At 40.9% G+C, this 15,491-nt stretch overlaps 1 protein-coding gene across 3 annotated transcripts in view; it reads left to right on the plus strand.

Annotated features, from left to right (window-relative positions):
- Nucleotides 1-14,595, plus strand: part of kcnh4b (potassium voltage-gated channel, subfamily H (eag-related), member 4b) — a 42,469-nt gene extending 27,874 nt beyond the window's left edge. The window contains exons 7-17 of one of the 3 annotated variants that reach the window (XM_082543152.1): nucleotides 508-665; nucleotides 924-1,125; nucleotides 1,784-1,978; nucleotides 2,834-3,033; nucleotides 3,323-3,572; nucleotides 3,681-3,895; nucleotides 7,173-7,211; nucleotides 8,536-8,918; nucleotides 9,560-9,654; nucleotides 11,253-11,329; nucleotides 12,211-14,595. In XM_082543152.1, the coding sequence (XP_082399278.1) occupies nucleotides 508-665; nucleotides 924-1,125; nucleotides 1,784-1,978; nucleotides 2,834-3,033; nucleotides 3,323-3,572; nucleotides 3,681-3,895; nucleotides 7,173-7,211; nucleotides 8,536-8,918; nucleotides 9,560-9,654; nucleotides 11,253-11,329; nucleotides 12,211-13,248 (2,852 nt within the window). In that variant the 3' untranslated portion in view covers nucleotides 13,249-14,595. Of the gene's footprint in view, nucleotides 1-507; nucleotides 666-923; nucleotides 1,126-1,783; nucleotides 1,979-2,833; nucleotides 3,034-3,322; nucleotides 3,573-3,680; nucleotides 3,896-7,172; nucleotides 7,212-8,535; nucleotides 8,919-9,559; nucleotides 9,655-11,252; nucleotides 11,330-11,925; nucleotides 11,968-12,210 lie in introns of those variants that run through there. The other 2 variants (XM_082543153.1, XM_082543154.1) reach the window with 2 other exon arrangements.
- Nucleotides 14,596-15,491: the final 896 nt, after the last annotated feature.

Below are 15,491 nucleotides of genomic sequence, written 5' to 3' on the forward strand. Positions count from 1 at the left end.
CTTGCATACAGACCCTGAAATTGTAAAGTAACTATGAAGCATCCCAGATGTTTAATAATTTTCCCACCGTTTCGTTTAGACCTGCCTTAATTCTTTGTGGCATAGATTAAACAAGGAACTTTAGACATTCCTGAAAGATTTCGCTCAACATTGACACGATAGGATCACACAGTTACTGCAGATTTGTTCCACCAGGTAGGTTCTCTGTTGGATTGAGATCTTAGGACTGTGGAGGCCATTTGAGCACATGTTCAAGAAATCAGTTTGTGATGATTCCAGTTTTGAGACATGGTGTGTTATTGTATCAGAAGATGGGTACATTGTGGTCATACGGGGACCGACATGGTCAGCAGCAGTGTTCACGTAGGCTGTGGTGCTTGACTTTTTACCCCTTGAAAGGCTTCTAGTGGCAATCCTTGAAGCTCTTTATGAACTGAGTGTTTTCTGTCATATTTCAGGCCTGCTTATTTGTTTTATTTTATTTTTTTTATAATTACATATTTTCAGACATCATCATGAACTTTCGCACAACCTATGTGAGCCAGTCAGGCCAGGTGGTGTATGAGCCACGCTCTATTTGCATCCACTACGCCACCACCTGGTTCTTTGTGGATCTGGTGGCTGCCCTGCCCTTTGACCTGCTGTACGCATTCAATATCACAGTGGTGAGTACTACTGGACAATCATATGTCCAGCCTTCTTTTTTGTCCCCGCATCCATCTGTGGCTGTCAGCATTACCATTAAACTGATAACTTGCTGCCCTGTTGTTGCAGTTTGGCTGCCTATGTGACAAGTAAACCATATGTACTACATTTCACAAACAATACAAAGTGTTTGAGTGTTGATATTTTGATATTTAGCTTTCTACTCTCTTTCCTTTCTCTCCTTTTCTCTGTCACCTCTCCTCCCATATTTGCCTCAGACCTCCTTAGTCCACCTGCTTAAGACAGTACGCCTCCTGCGCCTCCTTCGTCTGCTCCAGAAGCTTGACCGCTACTCCCAGTACAGCGCCATGGTGCTAACCTTGCTGATGTCTGTGTTTGCCCTGCTGGCTCACTGGATGGCCTGCATCTGGTACATGATTGGGCGCAAAGAACTAGAGACCAATGATAATTGGGACATAGGTGAGTCTAGTTGTGGCCTTGCTGAAGTCCGATCTGTTGAATTTTTGGTGTTTCATCTAGCAAGGGCGAAACATTAAGACATTTCAACATTTTCTCAGAACATAAGCGAAGCCTGTTCTGATTTGATTCAGTTTTAATAGGTGTGTAAGTCGGCTGTTTCCTGCAAAAACTGAGTAGGCATTTGTTTTGTCCCTACTATGCTATAAATAGTAATTGCTTACTTATTGGGTGTCTAGCTCTGCTCTGTGGTGAGACAGTACTCTGCTGCTCTAATAAGAACAGCCTGAAACCAGATCAAAAGCTTTTACAAAAAAGTGGCTGGTAGCAAGCAGCACGCTGATGTGTCAATGAATGATGCATGCTTTTGTATGTACATTTTGGCTGAAGGGAGGTGAAGTCACAGCTGCTAATTAAGGCTTAGCACTATTTATCCCTGGAGGAGTAGGTCTAATTATAGCCAACATACCTGGCTCCTGACGCTGTTGATCATCTCTTTCTAATACACAGAAAGACACCCACATGCAGGCACAAACATACATTTCTGTATTTCTCTCACATTGCACTCCGATCTTGCCACTACCATCCACATAAAAATAACAAGAGGTTAAACTTCTGGACGTTGCTCTGTCAACGCTACTCTCTAACCTTCTCTTTCAAGGGTGGCTCCATGAGCTGGGCAAACGTCTGGAGACGCCCTACGTTAACAGCACAGTGGGCGGCCCAACAGTGCACAGCTCCTACATCGCTGCCCTCTATTTTACCCTCAGCAGCCTGACCAGTGTGGGCTTTGGCAACGTCTGTGCCAACACCGATGCTGAGAAGATCTTCTCCATCTGCATCATGCTCATCGGCGGTACGTCTGACACCGGGGTACATTCTCCCTCTGGCATCCTGGCATAACGCTGCTTCTGTTTGGCATGCAAGTACAACAAATTCAGCAGGAATCGAGTTGAATGGCTTGGCTGGCCTTTAAGACACAGCTTGCCGTCGTCTTCATAACCCAGAAACAGCTGAAATGGCAATTATTGGTGCAGCATATCAGAAGATACATAATAAGTGTTTGTTTTACTGCTTTTCTGATCGGTGATGAAAGCAGAATTGTAACTTGTGGCTTCTTTGTGGATCAAAAGTAGATCATGACTGGGCAATGAGCCATATAATATACACTTTATGAGAAAAAAACAAAGTATTAAACCACATGTTTCTATCCTTGAATTCAGTTTTTTCAGTCTCATTGCCACATGTGTATAAACTCAAGCATGTAGTAATGCAGTCTGCCTTTACAAATGTGTGAAAGAATGGGGATCATGGAATATTAGATGTGTAAAAGTCACCAATGCTCTGCAAACCTCTTCGTCTGGCATTAACATCAACACAAAACTGTGCAGTGGGAGCTTCATTGCATGGGTATCCATGACCAAGAAACTCATGTAGGTATAATCTGTAGGTAACCCTGTGCTTTTATCCACTTAATGTATTTCAATATGTTAAAAAACAAACATTTTATAAAGGATCAATAGACTTAAATCTTTTATTTCTTTCGTTTTTATTTAATATTGTTAACCTTTTTTGTAATCAGGAGGTAAAACTTAAGAATTTAAGAATATCTTTGGGCCCACACTTCAAAATAGGATTTGAAATTGTAATATGTTACATCTTTACACATCCCACCTTTATATTTACACCTTTGTTTCTGTCCTTATTACAGCACTGATGCATGCGCTGGTCTTTGGTAATGTTACCGCCATCATCCAGCGTATGTACTCGCGCCGCTCTCTCTACCACACACGTATGAAGGACCTGAAGGACTTTATTCGTGTCCACCGTCTGTCCCAGCAGCTTAAACAGCGCATGCTGGAGTACTTCCAGACCACATGGTCTGTCAACAATGGTATAGATGCCAACGAGGTAGGAGTCCCTTTCTTGTTGCTGTCATGTAATATCTTTGTACATGCTGTTATCTGCCTTCAAGGAACTTCACAGCACTGTTTTCGATGGCAATTGAACAATGAACTCTGCTCTAAAATTCATTGCCAGCCCTTTGAAGCTGTAATTGTTTGTGCACAGCACATGGTTCCCTATACTCCATCAATTGATATCCTATTGAAATTCAAAAGAGGGTGACTGGTGGCAACACAGTCCATTCACTAATTACTTATCAGTGTCACACCTCGTTACATCTGTCACAAATCCCCAGCTCCTGCATGACTTCCCTGATGAGCTGCGGGCCGATATCGCCATGCATCTGAATAAGGACATCCTCCAGCTGCCGGTCTTTAAGGGGGCCAGCCGCGGCTGCCTGCGCTCACTCTCTCTTCATATAAAAACCTCATTCTGTGTCCCGGGAGAGTATCTCATCCGTCAGGGTGATGCGCTGCATGCCAACTACTTCGTCTGCTCTGGCTCTCTAGAGGTGCTGAAGGATGGCATGGTGCTGGCTATATTAGGTCTGTATTGTTGTCAGATTGCATTTTTTGCATCATGTTTTTTCTATTTATTTGATATTTTTTGTACTTTAAAGTGTAACAGGGAATTTATCATCTTTTGGATTTTAGGGAAAGGAGATTTGATTGGCTCCGACCTGCCTGGAACAGACCAGGTAATCAAAACCAATGCTGATGTGAAGGCGCTTACCTACTGCGATCTCCAGTACATCAGTGTGCGTGGCCTGAAGGAGGTGCTGGAACTATACCCCGAGTATGGCAGCGTGTTTACCTCCGACATCCACAACAACCTCACCTATAACCTTCGTGAAGGCAGCCAGGACGAGGTACCAAATACACACAACATACTGGTGTTGATTCGGTGCCTTCAAACCTGAAAAACCAGCATGCCTAAATTGGGATGTCATTCTATGCCATGAAGAATTAAGACATTAATGAAGATAAAAGCAGCTACAAGTTGGAACTAGCAAGTAGCAAATGCTGCCATTGCCAATCCACATGGGTCCATATCTTCAGCTACTATTCTGTAATCGTTTTAACAATCCAAACTTAAGCATTGAACGATTTTAACCTTGGAGAAAAAAGTAATTGGCTTCATTGGATATTTAATTGAACTCTACAAACAAAACTGATTTAGTTTTTCATGTGTGACTGACAAAACTGACAAAGATCTCCAAGGACATCCGCAACCTCCCCCTCTCAAACATTATGTTTTTTGCTTCAAGCATTTCTCTTTTTCGAATCTGACTTTTCTCGTTGGCCTTAATCATTTCTTTTTCTCTTTTTTCTTAGGTTGATTTGTTTAGTTTGGGACGCGATAGGCATCTGTGCTGGTTGTGTTAATTAGCAGATGTCTTTTTGTCAGTCAGGCTCAGGGAAAACAACTTTAATTGTATTAATCAGCACTTCAAAGCAGACTGATTGTGTTTGGTAGACTTGTTCCATGAGGCAACATCAAAGAGCAAAATCCCACCTTTAAGTAACCATTGCATATATTGGTATATATATATATATATATATATATATATATATATATATATATATAGCAGAAGTACCTGTGACCTAAGAATGAATGTTTAGTTATGCAGAAACTGTGTATGTGTTTAAACATAAGTTATGTTTTCTAAATTAGATAGGCTTCTCTGAAGCATGGCTGATCGTGAGTACTAGCACTTCTCTCATGCCATCTGTTCAGGGTTTTTGCTCAAACACAAAGCCAGGGGACAGCCACCCCCCTGCAAGGATGAAGGAATTATTTTGCTACATGATTTCCAGACCCCACACACACACACACACACACTCACAGTTGTACTGGTCTCATCGGCATCCTCACAGTGGGTCTTTTTAAGATGGGAATTCCTCTAGGAAGGGAAGTCCTTTAACTCCTGAGACTAACTTGAGTATTATATACTGACAGCACAGTAATCAGTCAGTCGCAGTGAAACAGTGCCAAAGAAACAGATTGTAGGAATACTTATTACAATATAAGGTATCCACAAGGGACTACTTTATCTTCTGTAAATGGAGAAAAAGCAGAATGCCAGATGGAAAAAGACTTTTCTTTTTCTGTCAATTCTATAATTTAATTTCAGCTTTTGTTGCTTTGCTGTCAGTGAAATTATTTTTAGCAGTTTGGGGAGAAAATGTAACATTTTTTTACTCAGCAAACCAAGCTGAGTGTCTCAGCTGGAGAAACTAAAAACATCAACTGCAAGTCAGATACACTGAAATTGTAATCATCAGCCAATTATGTAAAAAACACTCTATACTGGTATTATTATAAGTTTGCTATTACATAAATCACTCCAAAGCACTCGCTGTGAACCCGCAGCTCTCTCTGGCTTTATGGAGGATTACACTGCGTAGTTACTTTAGTTACTTAAAGCTCATCAGTTATTTGTCCAGCCTGGATCTTGCTTCACTTCATAGCAAATGCTGTGCACTCTACCAACTCAACACCCAATGGCAGACTTACTTTCAAAACATTAACAGTAAAAGTAATGATGTGTCAGAGTTGTCAGGTTTAAGGTCAGGTTGAATGGTTTGTTGTAATTGGGGTCTAGGACCCAGGAGTGTTGCTTATTTCTTAAGGGAGGTGAGCTTTGAAAGATCAGGGATGACTGCGCTGTACTGGGCAGAGTGGGAAGGTCACTCCACCACCAGGGATCCAGCAGAGTGTCAAAATTTGTTGGGCTATAATGACCGTGTCGCCACAGGGAGGGTTAAGTAGTCTGTAGTCATGGCGTGTGAAGAACAAGCCGGTCGGTCTGAGTTATGGGGATGTGGCTCCCTTTGGAGCCTCAAATTGACAAAAACAGTTTAACAAAGTTGACAAAGATACCCGCTGCTAAGCAGTGATGACAGTATACAAAAATGATATTAGTTATATATAGCTACCACAGCTTTATTTGCCACCCGAACTTTGAGTTTTTAGCATGACGATTCTAACCTGGAGAGTGCAGCTCGCAGAGACGACTACTATCTCAGATGACCCGCCCACAGACCACATTAATGTCTCTGGAAGTGCATCTTCCACTGTGAGAGCTCATAGACAGCTCTATTTGGGATAACTCTGTTTCAACTTGTTGGACCCAGTAGATCCAGTTTGAGATTTTCTAGACTCTAGAAGTAAAAAGAAAAGCTCTCTACTATGCAAAACCCTCTCTACTTACTTGATAATCAGATACGGTGTGTAATTTTATAAGTCAGTCAGGCATAATTTGCTGCTTCCGTCCCTTTTTGTGCAAGATAGCATACTTGTGACTGAAATTCCCAGAATCCCCTGTCCCTGCAAACCTACTTTGCTATGTGGGACACTTGTTGCATTAGTGCTCCTTTAATTGACTTGACATTTAATGTAAGTTGAAACCAATGTTTCTCACTGGCTGGTTAATCATCCCATTTTGCTCCAGGGTTAGTTTCCTTATGAGGAGTGTTTGCCCCTGTTTTCAACAGATTCATGCACGTTTTCCCTTCGCCTCCCACATAGCACCACTTTTTTTTTTTAACCTCAGCATTGTGCTTTAACAAAAGATTAAATTTAATTCACGTCCTCGCTGGTTTCCCTCGTCAAAGTGCATCGCTGGCATGATGTTGCTAGAATGGCAGGCTGTGGCTTGTGCTGTCACATTAGCCATGTTGTCAGAAGCACATTTTTGACACACAAGGGAAGGACTCACGCTACCACAGCTTTATTTGCCACCCAGCTGGTGATTGCTAAGTTGCTAAAACTTTCTAGCCATAGACACACACACATACACACATACATACACACACACACACCAGGGAAAGACAAACTTCCCCTGGAATTCCGGCGCAATCGAGCGTAGAAAGAAGATTGAGCATGTAATTCAGCTCATGTGGCTGCATCGCTGGCCAAGTTCATTTAATTAGTGGCACCAGTGGATGAAAGAGAGACTAACAAATTTGAATTTAGACACTTTTGCTACAGAAAAGGAACCAGTGAAATGTATTCATTTTTTGGGATTTCACTGCAACAGTTAATCTAAAATGTTCAGGGTTTGATACACAGGAGGCTGAATGAATAAATTAAGGTATTATGCCTTACTTTCTTTCTTGTGTCTTTCTTTTTTGTCAACGCAGGGCCTCCGAAGATTTTCAAAGTCACCGAGGCTTCCACACGTGAGTTCAGTGCAAATTCAGTATCCTTCTAGTCAGGTTTCACATTTTCAGATTTCCTTAACATACTGCTGGTATTGAATTTTAATCTACAGCTGGCAGTGCCTTGGAACAGCTGTTGTCATTACGTGTGCTGTGTATTTTTGAGATTTCATCCACCATTTTTTTCTGGAACTTACTGCAATGCTAGTGAGTACTTTGGGGGGACTTGTGTAAGGACTTCCCCTACATGAAAGCAGCTCAGTCTCTCAAGCTGGCACACTAACTGGGTCAATAGCTCCTTTAATGGGAACTCTTATGAGCTACTTTGCTTACTGTGTACTGAACTTATCAGTCTGCTTTATTGCTGTATCATTAAAACACTATTTACAGTGCTCACTTTGTCTGTTTTAAACGGCTGTGTAATACAGTTCTGTTGGCAGAAGCACAGCACATTTCTAACATTAGTAAATTAATGATGGACATACTGTCAGCTGTAAATACATAATTGTCCTCATCGGCAGCTTTAAACCATATTAGATGTTTTAAACTTGACAGATAGTTTGAACAGAACAGTTTTTAAGATATGTTTTAGTTCTTTTTTGTTTTTTCATTAAAAAAGATAAAACAAAAAAGTCTTCTTTGGTGTTTGTTATGCATAAATATATAAAGAGATAAAATAAGAGCTGAATCTTAAGTCTGGATCTGAATTTATTCTTGCTTTAATTTAAGATGAATTTTCCAAGATATGCACATTTTATCTATATTACATACAGTAGAAGCTTTTTTTCCTCTCACTGAGAAAAAAATAAATTCTTATGGGTCTGAAAAAAGTTTTTTTTTCCCCCATTCTCAAGTTAAAATTTTTAATTATTATCTCAAAATCTGGTAATGTGAAATTTCAAGATTTTTGTCAATTTTTAGTTATTTTCTAACACCATCTGTAGCCCAGACCCTGACCCTTACCCTAAACCTACCCCTAAGGTCAAATTATTGACTTGACTTAAAAATAAACTGAGATTTTGACTCACAGTAGCAGATTTTTTTTCCAGTTGCAAAAATAAGCTCCTATAATCTTTCAATAGTTAAGAAGCCTTCGAAAAAGTTCATGGATCCAGATCCAGATGTGACTCAAAGAGTTAACCATTTAACTAAATCAAGACAAAGTCCCATTTCAGTTAAAATTATAATGCAAGTCCAAATACACCATCCAAAAGCAAATAGGTCTTCTTACTGATCTTGCTAACAAGCAGAGCTAACTATCATCACTTTACTGTTTTTATCTTACTATTTTGAGAGTGTACAGTTTAGTTGCTAACTCTCCATACTGTACTTTCTTTTTGTGCAGCAATCCAGGCTTCCTTCTATTGTGGAAACCAAGACTGATGACCCTGACGACTCCTTCCACCTGTCGCCAGCCACGCGCTCCCGCCGCAACCTCCTGCTGCCCAACTTCACCAGCCCCGTTCGCCGCACCTCCCTGGGAAACCTCCTGGGGGACGAGTTACGGCAGTTCAACGCCCTGCGACGCTGCCGTTCGCCGAACCTTAGCCGTGGCTTCCTAGGACAGAGCTCCCCTCAGCCACCTTCGAAAAAAGAGCACACGACTCCTGTCTCAGCCCCGAGCACGGCATCAACTGCGGCTGAGGGAGAGTCAGGAGCTGAGCAAAAGCCTACAAAGCTGCTCATTCCAACTGTCACTTGTTTTGGGCCACCGGATCTTAGTCCCAGGTAGTCATATTTAATTTCAGGCCTCAGCCAGAACATAAGTAAAAACGCAAAGGCTAAATTAATGTCATACAATTCCATGCGGTTTAATAATAATATGTACTCAGGAACTATAATACTAACTAAAGTACTTTACGGCTGTTCTATGTGTGTTTTGATGATACATAAGGAGCATAATTTTTTCTTTCTACTTCAAAACAATTTCACACGTATTTCTTGAATGTTTATATAGTCACCTTGATTTTAATACAGTCATAGTATCTCCAAGAGCATCTGAATGAGGCTTTGCAGTAATGGACTGAGCAGAAAGCTGCAGATGGAGTGTATTTGCATTGCATATTTCAACAGATGTTACTGCATTTCATAACCATCATACCTTATACTCCCGATCCCGCTATCTGTATTCATAATGCATCCCTAAGTCACCCAGTAAGTTCTAGGTATGGGTAAGTGCTGGTTCACAGAGCTCAGGTGTCTGCCCCTCCAGACTTGTGCTGCTGTCTTCATGTTCAAACCCACATGGGCGTCTGCCAGCAGCAGCTCTCATGGCACATCGCTCGGTCGTCTCTTGGCTCCAGTGATAATTGAAAAAGCTCTACTGTTACATTAACTCCGGTCTCCCTCCTCTTCACCCCTCTCGCCAGGGTTGTAGATGGCATCGAAGACAACGGGAGTACGTTCCATTTCAACGTTGAGCACAGCAGGCCTAATGCCAGCTCAGAGAGCAGCAGCACCCAAGGTAAGTCAAACCACCCACGAGCTGCTAGGGTCACCTGGGTGCCAGATGGCTGGAGGTAAACTCAGGAGTTCAAATAGTGGATACCACAAGGCAGGTCTGCCTGCTTTAGGGGGAATATGAGAGCGCAGCAGAATGAAATGACAGCCAGGTGTCCACAGAGTCAGAGAACATGTTAAAGGACAACTGAGGTCAAAGCAGGGCTCTGGCCATCTGACCTCAATCTCCACGCATGGTTGCTTTCCTCCTAGGATTACTATCAGTTTCAGTTCAGTAGAGATTCAGCTAATTTGCTTATTAAGGGGAGTGCTTTGGTAGCATAGTCTTGCAACTTGCATCTCTTTAGCTCCTCTCTGGCGATCTCCAGTTTCTGTTTTGATTGCAGACAGTTATTCCTGTCTGCCTATCATCATCTGCTTGCTTGTGGACACTATGATACTAGACCAAGGTTATATAGAAAGCCAAAGCACTTTCTACAAAGACTGCAAAACCAGTCTTTGTAAAGTTAAACACTATGTAACACAGTGCAATGTGCAGCTGTATTAGATTGCATAATATAAAGAAATTTTCAAATATGTGTTGCATTATGCACTCCAGCAGAAAAGCAAATTAAACTCTCTATACAGCTCACAAAACTGCTGTTACAACTAACACATCCCACCCACCTCAGACAGATAAATTAATGCATGTACAGTTTGTGAATTTTCTGTATTTGTGTAAAACTATAGCCTAAAATATCATCCTTTTTTCTTGCAAGTCATAAAAGAAGAAAAGAAGGACTAAATTAAATGAAAAATAAATCACGTGGTCTCTTTTTTTAGGAAGAATAAGGAAACGTTAGATACCTGTTGACGGGAAAATGTGAACCTCTAAGAATAGTTGGAAATTTGCATGTGAAATTAGAGTGAGGTTCTTTCAGTCAGTAGAATGACAATCATGACTCGGCTCCCCTTTAGTATTTTTTAAAAAGAGATTTAGAGCTCTGTCCTCCCCGGTGTTTCAGTCTCAACATGGGAACAACGAGGAGCCACTGGTCAGTCGAGTCGAGATCTTTGTCCGGTGTACAGATAGAGGATGCTCACAAAGAAACCATGGGTAACATCTAAGTAGCTGAAGTCCCTTCTAATAATGATGTTCATGTTTATGAGCCCACCATCAAGAGAACAGTGAACAACAACGGTGTGCATGCAGGACTGTAAGGAAAGAGAACTGTCTGTGTGCACCACAAAGCTGTTTAAAACTATGTTTTGTGGATGAAAGAAAAGCTTAAATTTCCTCCAGGCAGATTCCTCATCAAAAGTTACCAAAAGCATTGAATGGCAATGACTCCTGGGAGTCAGAGGGTCACACCAGACACTCAAAGCGAAGGATCACTTATTTTTGTCCATCATAAAAAAATATGTTTCTATTTTGGGGATTTAAGTGAAATTTGGATGACGTTTCATTTATAGAGAAATTTAAACATACATAGTTACACATGCATGTATAACTTCTATCGGCACATACTGGGGTCATGCAACATAATTTTTCTTTATATTAAAATTGATCAATCCTCCTGGGAGCTAAAACTCCTCCTATTTTTCTTCCCCTCGTTTCCCAAGACACCACACAAAATAATCCTGCTCTGCTCCTGGAGACGGAGGAGGTCAGGCAGAGCATCAGTCAACTCAACCTTCAGGTGAGCTACAGCCCCTTAGCCCAAATTAAAATTGATAGCACAGAGGATAATGTAGCCCTGAGTGTGAATTCTCACAGATCCAGAGCAGTTTGCTCAGTGCTCTCCTTCTTATTATCATACATTCTGTCTTTGGTAGTGACTGAATATGAAACACAGGAATAATTAAGAAACAAAAATCCATCTTATTCTATGTTGTATGTAAAAAGCAAAAATATAGAATCACAAGCTTCACTTTTTTTGTCACACAGATAAATTTGTAGCATCTCATCTACTATCGGCCTGCTTGGTGTATGTAAAGGGAAAATATAAAGTGAGATGAAGCAGACTTGATGCCGGCCTATACCTCAGTCTCCCCCTGCTCTCTTAATCTGAATGTAAATAGAGAGAAAGCAGGTGCAGCAGGAGTATCCAGATGGGTGCTGTCTGAAGTCAATATTAATTAATCAGCAGGGCACTTCTGCAATGCAGAGGATGGCTGGTAGTGCTGACTCTGCAATTTAAAAAATAGTTGACAACCTCTCTCTACTTGTGGCCCTTTTGGCCCCCATCTGCATTTTGTATATCCTTAGCTTTCTGTCTGCTTTATTCTCTGCTAGGGTCACTTACCTGCTCTTCTTCCTTGATTTCACAAGTGCTTTAGAAGACATCTCTTCAAGAGGGGATTTCAACTTTTTTACAGTCCTCGGAAGGTCATCAGAAAGTTATAGCTGGACATCAGCCCGAGAGTAAACTTTAAAGAGAGAAGCTGATTAATTCATTAATTAAGCAGCGATAGAACCTTATCATTTGTTACCTTAATGTTTCCCTTGAAAATTTACCTACATTGAATATGTTGGAAGTCTTTAAATGTCACATGTAAACTGTAAGTGCTCTCTCCACAGATGGGCACGTTAAACCAGGAAGTCTCTGAGCTCACCAAGAGCCTTCACCACATGATGCACATCCTCCAGGCTCACGTATCTTTTCATCACTACAATGCCTCTTTCCCCTCCCATCCGTGTGGTGTCCAAATGGCGTCCAACTCTCCCAGAGCCTCCAACAGCGGCATGCCTTTTAGTCATAGTTCAGCTTTCCACCTCCATAATGTTCCCGGGAGCCACTATTCCCACCAAAGTGCCCCAGCCGCTGGCCACTGGAGCTGCAGTGGAACTACTGAAACCCCAACAGAGAGCCACCAGCGGCCTCAGTCCTGTAGTCCGCCTGCTAACCACTGTCCAACACTCTCTCCAAAATCTTCTCCTAAATCTGTCCCGTGTCATAGCTCTGAGAGCATGACTGCACATCTGTGGACCAGCCCATCACTTCTTAGCATCAGCCCAGGCTTCCATGGAGGAAGTCCAGGCCTTCCACCTCATGCTGGACATGAAGACAACAGACCCCTCGGTGCTAGCTCAATTACCATCAGTCAGTCCCAGCCCACTTTGTGCCTGCAGCCTCCTAGTGATAATGATGAATACTCTTGCCTTTTGTCCAGTGTCCCTACAGGAATGTCCACACACAGCCTGCTGGACACATCACCCAGTCATTATGCCAACCTTAATCCTTTAAAAGCCTCAAATGAGGCCATGTGTGTCCTGATGTCCACCCCGCCATCTCACCCTCTGATCCAGGATACCTCAATCTTCCAAATTAAGGATTCAAACTCCTCTCTCCACCCTGTCTCTTCCTCTCCACCCACATTACCATGCCAGCCTTTTGGGAGTTCTGTGGATTCAGGATCATTACAATCTGATGTTATTGAGCCCCATCTCCCACTAGGTGACCCATCTGCGGTGGAGCACACCAGTCTGGAATGCCTACTGGGAAACACAGGCTCTTTGGAAAGCAGGGACAGTGGAAGTGCATCTTCACGACGGTCCAGCATCGGCGTTCAGACTCAGAGCACAGAGCAGTCGTGGTGCCTGGACCTCACGGATTAATATTTCCACATCTCAGCAGCAGACTGGAACAAAGCAGAACCCAACATGAAATTTCTAACATGCAACTTCTTCATGCAACAGTGTTTTCTGAGACTCTGGCAGAGACTGTCGATGTGTGCTCTGTTTCCCCACCTTTTACTTCCCATGCTCCCTTATTACTCAAACTCCACGCAATTTACACTATTTCTATGCAAAAGCATGTATTTTGTGCTTCATTTTGGCTTTACTGAAGTGTGTCTAAAAAAGAAAAAAGCTCACGACAGTGGGTTCCAGTATATATATTGTATATTTTTTCCAACATCTTCAGAACAACTTGCAGTTGATAATACCTGTTACCTCCTTGCATGGTAAAGTAATTTATTCTTTTTCCTACGGAAAAGGTTTCCAAATTAATGTGTAAGCATTCTACATGACAACCAGTTGATTGTGTACACAGGCGCTGTATTTATGTGCAGACAGGTGAGGATGATTTGCTGTTTTAAGAATACAGAGGAACAAAAATGAAACATGCCTCACTTTGCATGTAGAAAGTAGAGTATGTGCATCACACGGCATAGATTGTTTATTGTTTTTAATTGAATGTCTTTCTCAGTTCAGCCTTCTGGGTTGTTTTGTGAATATTTGGACAATAAGTATCTAATATTTAAACTCCACCAACCAGTACACAGTACTTACTTATGATTTCAGTTATAATTATGTTAGTATCTCCTTTTAAAGCAGTCTTAAAACATCAAAATTTCCTATTTTTCCTCACTAAAGCGTTAAATAGAGCAAAACAATGCAAAAGAAAACCTTCCTCAAGCATTTATAATAAACACACCATAGCTGCTCATAATTTAAACATAAATAAAAAGATTTAGCTTCAAAGAAAAAAAATAAAGTGGGTCCCATTAAATATTTAAACTGGTCTTAATTTATGAAATAAAAATGCCTCCGAGGGACAAAAAGATGAACTTATGACACTTATAGAATTTTCAGAGTATTCAGGAACTTTTGAATGATTTCTCTCTGGCTGACAAAATAAATATGCAGAAAATGTGCAACTGTGTCCTTTGCTGTTGTGTCACACTTACCACTGTTTATGCAAATGATATTTCAGAGACAGAAAACATGTCAGAATAACCAGCATACTGTGTGCTATATATGACTGCTTAGTTGCAATAAGCCATCAGCAGTCAGGAGACCGGCATAAGCTTTGGAAAATTGCTTTGGAATTATTTAAGGAGAAAATGCAGTTACCGGTTATTTGTGTCAAAGCTTGAGAAAAAAGAAAAAGACAGAAACTGGATTATTTTTCACTGAGGCAAAGCTCTGAATTTTCTTGGATTTGGATTACGATGCTTTGCTGTTATTTGACAGGTTATTTGTGGTTTTCAAATCTCATGGTATTGCTTACATATATCAGTATAAAGACTTTTATATGCCAAGAAAAGTCGTGTTTTTGCGTTTTTTCCTAAAACGTTTTCTGTTTAGTTATTAGGTGATTAGTACTGATGCCTGAAAAAGACCAAAACTCACAATTATTAGACATCACTGTATTTGTTTAGTTTACTTTATTATTACTCTGGAAATTTGATGATTGTCTTGTCTGATTATTTCTTAATAATTAAGTTAAATTTGCAACCCCGAGTTTAACAAAATGAGAAACGAGAGGGCTGCAGCAGTTCAGCTTTGAAATAAATGGCTTCATTTTTGATATCTTTGAAGAAAGGATTAAAGAGGAAAAAAGATGTTTTTTAGAAACATGAATGTGTCCACAAGTTGAATAAAATTTCAGACGACCACAGAAGAACACAAAGTCAGCACCGTGCTTTCTTAAAAGAAGAGGATTTGCAGCTGCTCTGCGTCTCATTAGGGCCTTTGAATGCAACGGGTTTTTGGTGAGCGCTGGTTTATCCTCGTCCTTACTCACCACTCAATCTGATTATATAAGTCAATGTACAATAATTGTGTTTTTTTAAAAGAAGCTGTTGATGAAACTTCCCAGACAAGAAAATAAGCAAACAAATGATCTTCTTTGCTGATTGGAACAGAGTAATTCTTCATATCTACATTTTTATGTAAATTTGGTTCATTATTAACTCATTATTTACACTTTCTAACAGAAGCAAAGGTTGTTTAACTGGAAAATCTGTTGGAAAACATCGGAATATGACGCTATTCCTTCAACAGCATATTGTGCATTCCCTGTAAGTTGTGTCAGTGTGTGTTTTCCAAGACCCACCATGTGGGTGTTTCAGGTG

This window comes from Aulonocara stuartgranti (assembly GCF_965226115.1).
Source record: "Aulonocara stuartgranti genome assembly, chromosome: 8".
NCBI classification, from domain to species: domain Eukaryota; kingdom Metazoa; phylum Chordata; class Actinopteri; order Cichliformes; family Cichlidae; genus Aulonocara; species Aulonocara stuartgranti.